The 6527-nt window shown below is 31.9% G+C and overlaps 1 protein-coding gene across 1 annotated transcript; it reads left to right on the forward strand.

Annotated features, from left to right (window-relative positions):
* Positions 1–393: 393 nt before the first annotated feature.
* Positions 394–1403, forward strand: LOC131675634 (cathepsin L-like). The gene is made up of 2 exons (XM_058954671.1): positions 394–402; positions 510–1403. The coding sequence occupies exons 1-2, from the start codon at positions 394–396 to the stop codon at positions 1401–1403; spliced, it is 903 nt and encodes a 300-aa protein (XP_058810654.1).
* Positions 1404–6527: the final 5124 nt, after the last annotated feature.

Consider the following 6527-nt stretch of genomic DNA (forward strand, 5'->3'; position numbering starts at 1 on the left):
ATTTTTTCAATAAATGCAACTTGTTTATATAATTACGACTTAAACATTAATGATATAAGATTATATTTTTACTGTTAAAATTATTGGTCATATGAATTTTTGTATCCCAAAAAATAAAATTCTAGAATATTTCTTCAATAAAAAATTTTAATTAATGTTAAATGCTATTTATAATACTGCAATGAGTTTAAAGAATAAAATTTGTTTTAAATACGTAGTGAACATTTTTTTAAAGCAGTTTGTTATATATAAACAGGCAGTAATATAAAATAAAAGAATAAAATACATGAGCAATAAGTATTTTACAATTGCTTTTGGATAGTGGTTGATTGCTTGTATTGCTCATTTATAACTTTTTTAAACACTGATGATTAACACTAAAATAAGTTGCAAATGCCTATTGTATTGAAATATTTGATTTCCTTAAATAATATCTTTGTTCTGCTGAAAATGTAAAATAAAATGAAATAAAATAAAATCTGCAATGGATATCAACAACTTATTTTCAGATAAAATCTTTTATCATAAAGATATTAGTAGTTTTACTTGTGGCCTTGGTTGCTGTCACTCAGGCTGTATCTATCAATGATCTGATATCAGCAGAATGGACTAATTTCAAGGTACAACATAAAAAAATCTACCAAAATGAGATTGAAGAAAAGTTCAGAATGAAGATCTTCATGGAAAATAAACATCATATTGCAAAGCACAATTCCAAGTATGAGCAGGGTCTGATACCATTTAAATTGGGAATGAACAAATATGCTGATATGCTTCATCATGAATTTGTACATACCATGAATGGATTTAACAAGACTAAGCCAGGTATGCTCCAAAGTTATCAAAAACCAGTAGGAGCTAAATTCATTGCCCCAGCTCATGTTGAACTGCCAAAGAGTGTAGACTGGAGGCAAGAAAGAGCTGTTACAGAAGTTAAGGACCAAGGACACTGTGGTTCATGCTGGTCTTTTTCAGCAACTGGTGCACTGGAAGGACAGCACTTTAGACAAACAGGCAAATTGGTATCCTTGAGTGAACAGAATCTTATTGACTGTTCGGGTAAATACGGTAACAATGGTTGCAATGGTGGTCTCATGGATAATGCCTTCAGATATATCAAAGACAACAAGGGTATCGATACCGAGAACACTTACCCCTATGAGGTCGAGGATGACGTGTGTCGTTATAACCCAAGAAACAGCGGTGCCGATGACGTTGGTTTCGTCGATATTCCAGAGGGAGATGAAGAAAAACTCAAGGCAGCTGTTGCCACCATTGGTCCAATTTCTGTTGCCATTGATGCTTCTCACCAGAGCTTCCAACTCTATCAATCTGGTGTATATTTAGAACCACGCTCTGCTACCATTTGTTATGTGTATTCTAATAGACACACATGTTGTTAGTGTCTTTCCAGCAAACGAGCGACACTATAACTCGATGTGGTGTATTGCTGCATACATGAGACCCCGCTCACTTAACGCTCGCTAGTTAATTATTAAATATATTTTAATCGTATAAGTATATTTATAAAAAAAAATCAAATAACTGGAATATATATATATGTATATAGGGGTCCTTTATAAAGTTCGAATTAAAGTTTACTCGGAAATTTTAGCAGCTTGGAACCGAGCTTGTCGAAATATCGTAGACGTACGGTTTATCCTGTACACATGCATATCATGTTATCCGGGGACGTGCTTAATTTCTAAATACTTAGTCAGCGTAGGCTATAACGCTATGTAATTGAGAAGATCGCGTTACTCTGGCGCGACCGGTATTTATGATAATAAACGGAAACAGTCGCGAAAGCAAAATACCGAAGCCAATATAATTAAAAATTTAACGAACGATACACGTCTACATATATACATATGTATATATATATATATATGTAGTTATACACAAAATGAATATGCGGAAATTTACCAAATGGTAATTAATCCAAATATTGTTATTATTATAGAAAAAAAATAGGTAAGAAGAAAATAGTTTACACTAATGAACCTTGAGTTACTTACTTGTTAGAAGTTTATTTACTATTATTATTAGTAGGTTTGTCCTCGAAATTATATAGTTATAATTGTGTATATTGTCAAAATATTCGTCCAGTAATATATAATCCTTTTATTTTTTTTTTGTTGGTCCTTATAATAACTGTTATCCTTGTACAAGTAATTATGCTGTAATCGATCTGAACGTACGCCGTATACGTATATATATATATATATATATATATATATATATATATATATATATATGTGTGTGTATTTTATAATAATGCGTTAATAGCTGATAGCAAGGATATGAATATACTGATTTGATGAGTTTAACAATAAATAAAAAACTGACTGACAAAAAAAATCTGAGATCAAAACTATATGAAAGCAACTGAATAAAAACTGTATGTAAATCTGAACAGAATACGTCTGCTCGTGATTAGCTCTGGCGCTAGACTGCCTTTGTCAGGCGTGGACGATACAGTCATCCCACGCGAGAGTGTTACTACCGTCATCGCATTACTACGCGGCCGCCGAACTGCTTACGCGTGCTTAACGTGTACAATTAATACGCGCGGCGCGATTATACATAATACTAGTACATATAAGTTTTACATTACATATATCAGGATGAATTTTTTAAAAGTTCTCACTTAACACTCTTATATATGCTGTTAAGTATTAAATATCTAGGTATACTTGTAAATAGTGAAACTACGTCGAAAGATACCAATATATGGTCTGTTGGAATGTATATGTTCTCGATACGTTTTTTTAATTCAAAACTTTTTTTAATGTGTGATCTAGGTACGTCTATGGATTCTTTAAGAGCCTTGTTGATCAGTTTAGATAGGAAATGCGTAGGAGTGTTAACTGTGGATACTACAGGTCTGAGTGGAATGTGATTTTTATGGATTTTTGGAAGTCCATATGCTCTAGCTAGTGTTGTATGGGATTGTGTGAGGATAAATTGGTTAATAAGCATATTCGGGAAATATTTTTTTATGTATCCTTTTTCATTGAAATTTGTAAGGAAATACTGAACATCTTTTTGTATTTTGGTTAAAGGGTTATTTTTCTCCCAGATTGTGTAGGTACTGTTATCTGACAACAGCGAATTCATTTTTTCAATGTATTCATTTCTGTATAAGCATACGGTAATGTTGCCTTTGTCAGCTCTAGTGAAAAAAAGGTTTTTGTTTTCTTTTAGAAACATGTTAGTTGCTTTGAGCTTTTTTTTAAAATTGTTATCTGATTTTTTAACGTGTCTTTTTTTGTTGAAACTGGACTCAATGTTTTTAATCAAGATGTTTCTAATATCATTTAAAGAGTTTTCAGTGTCCGTATTATTATTATCTTTTTCTCTACTAAGTAAAGCAATAATATATCTATTGTAAAAAACATATTATATAATAATGACTATCCTGAAGAATTTGTAAATTCGTGCATTAAAGATCGCATTAGAAAATACACATACAGTCATAACATTACACAAAATAAAAACAATAACAAAAAACAGACAATATACTTTCCAATTCCATTCGAAAAAGAATTTTTCTATAAATGTAAATCAACATTAAAGAAGAGTAACCTTGTTTGCATACCAAAAATGACTAACAAGTTATCCAATATTATTGTTCTAGGCAAAGATAAATTAATAAAATATGAAAAAACAGGTATAGTTTATAATGTTGAATGTAAACAATATACATCTAACTACATAGGCGAAAGCAAAAGAGCTCTAAAAACTAGAATCAATGAACATAAATATTCGGTAAAAAAAACGATTCAAGATCCAAGTAACCCTAGATTTAGACATCTACCTATACCAGCTCATATAGTGAATAATCCGAAACATGAATTTGATTGGGATAACACAAAAATTATACATGTAGAACAGAATTACAAAAAAAGATGCATCGCAGAATCAGTACACATTAAAATTACGGATAATACCATTAATTCACAAGAAGATACAAAATATCTCAGCAACCAATATTCGAGAATATTTAACATCATTAGGTCTATTTAGTAATAGTATTATGAGATTAACATGATCTGATCTTTCTTTTCCTCTTTTGTATTCCCCACTCTTCATATCTCTCTTATTAGACCATTCAATCTTTCTCTTTCTATTCTTATACAGCGTGAGTGACTTACTAGGAGCATATACAAACGTATTCTATCAGTTTAATTTTAATTTGCTTGGACATGATGTGTTTATACCGTACTGACAAAAAATTATTGTTTTATTTAATTGATGTTATAATTTTATATTGACGTTATATATGTGAGGAAATAATTTTTATTTTAATCAACATTGCAATACAAAGCATATTAAAAAAACGTAGGTTTATATTTAATTTATTACTATATTTGATTTGAAATTATTCAATTTATATATTTAACAGATGTATACTGAGGTGGCAATAAATTGAATTGCGAAACGTTTACAAGAAAAACAAGGTGTGTAATTATTTACAGGGATAACTCCTAAGATCAGAAATTTAATAAAATAAAATCATCAAATATCAGGAGTGAAAACATAAGAATTTTTTTGGTAAGGGTTATTGAAAAATTACAGAGACTTGAGTTATCTTATGAACGTCAAACTGCACTTTTTACACTCGTACATTGACTACTTTTCTGAAAATCTGGGAGATTTCGGTGAAGAACAAGGAGAGCGATTCCACCAAGATATAAGTGAAATGGAAAAACGATATCAAGGTAGATGGGATGTTAACATGATGGCAGATTTATGTTGGACGCTGAAAAGAACAACAGATCGAAAGAGTGAGAAGAGAAAGAGAAACCCACTCCATAGATCGTTCGATGAGAAAAGAGTGTGTTACAAGAGAAGAAAAGAGTAACTGTAAGCTCCTTTTCTTTTTGAGTATGTTTATTTTTTTATATTTTAACGGTTCATATCTTCAGTGAAATGATTCTATAGGTAGATTTAGCGCGTTAAAATAGTTGAGAAATATGTTTGACCAGATGGAAAAAGTTAAATCAAAATATTTCTAATTCTTGTCTGTTATTTTTTGAAATCTTCGATTTTTTACGCAGTATGTCAAATTTTTTCTAATTTGGAAGGGTAAAAGAGCTGAGAAAAGCTCATATTTAGATTCAACAAGTCAAGTTACTTAAGAAACGTGTTCATTCTGTGTAGAAAAGATCTCAAATTTATGCTTTTACGATAAAAGATGTCGAATTTTCTTCATATTTTCACAATTTGAAGAAGTTTTTCGACTTTTCTGAAGGACTTAGGGTGTCCGGTCAATTCTCACAGCAGAATTAGATTCATCAAGTCAAAATAATTGAGAAATATGCTTATTATACGTGAAAAAATTGTATGGCTTGCACTCAAAGTGAAAAATGTCGATCTTTTACAGTTTCCAATGATTTTGAGCTGTTTTTCGAATTTTTCGAGAAACTGGGGGTGCCCGATTGATTCTGATGGTAGATTCAGATTCAGCGCGTAAAAATACGTAAGAAATATATCTATTTTACATGTGAAAAAATTCAAGTGCTCGATATTTTAGTATAAAACGTAGATTTTCCTCGTTTTTTTCACAATTTTAAGCTATTTTTCGCTTTTGCGCAAGATTTTGGACATATACTAGCATATCTGACTACGGATTCAGATTCAGCGAGTCAAAACATATAAGAGTACATATGTCTCCCCAAAAATACAGATTATTTTTTTTTTGTGTACCGGTGTAATTAGTTCATCACATAGGTTTTTAGAAATAATAAGATTTATAGCTTCTTCAATCGTATTGAAGTGTTCTAAAACGTTTTGTAAAATTTCCATTTTTGATTTTAGCATAGATATTGACTGTTGCAGATATACACCATGAATGAATTGATATCGACGTCAACTATTTTATATATACCTGTTCATTAATTTACTTCGCCATATATACTACACGTATCTATCTCTGACGAGTATAGTGAATACATCACTTCCTTAGATTCTTCATTTTGAATACAATCATCATATGCTTTATTGATTAATTCATTTTCATCGCTAAGCATTTCTGTGTCAGATTGAACTTTTTCTTCGATCTTCATAAGCAACTCTGCTAACGATCTTTCAGTCGGAATGTAGAATTTATTAATGTCTTGAGCGTGTTTTGGATAACACATTTTGAGCTTCGAAATTTATTGAGAGATGACAAGTGTGATGATGCGTCATCACGCGAAAAGCCTGACCTATAGGGCTCGCGCGAAATCCTTTTCCGACAAGAGGACGCGAACGAATGATCAGCTGGTGCCGCTTAGCTCACATAAGCGCCTATAAACAACCCCGAGATTTCGCTAAAATACATCTCAGGACCCGCTCGGTTGATGCGCACCACCCTTACACCCCCGCAAACGTACATTTTCATACAGAGCCACCCGGACCGACGCTCTCCCAGGAAGCCAGGAGACGAGGAAGTTAAGAGCCGAGATCACAGCTGATCCTGTTGGCTTACGTCGCAAAAAGATCGCATACATGCACTAACACTGGTCACCCAATCAGAACAC

Source organism: Phymastichus coffea, unplaced genomic scaffold, assembly GCF_024137745.1.
Source record: "Phymastichus coffea isolate CEN01 unplaced genomic scaffold, Cenicafe_Pcof_1.1 PCOF00027, whole genome shotgun sequence".
NCBI lineage: Eukaryota > Metazoa > Arthropoda > Insecta > Hymenoptera > Eulophidae > Phymastichus > Phymastichus coffea.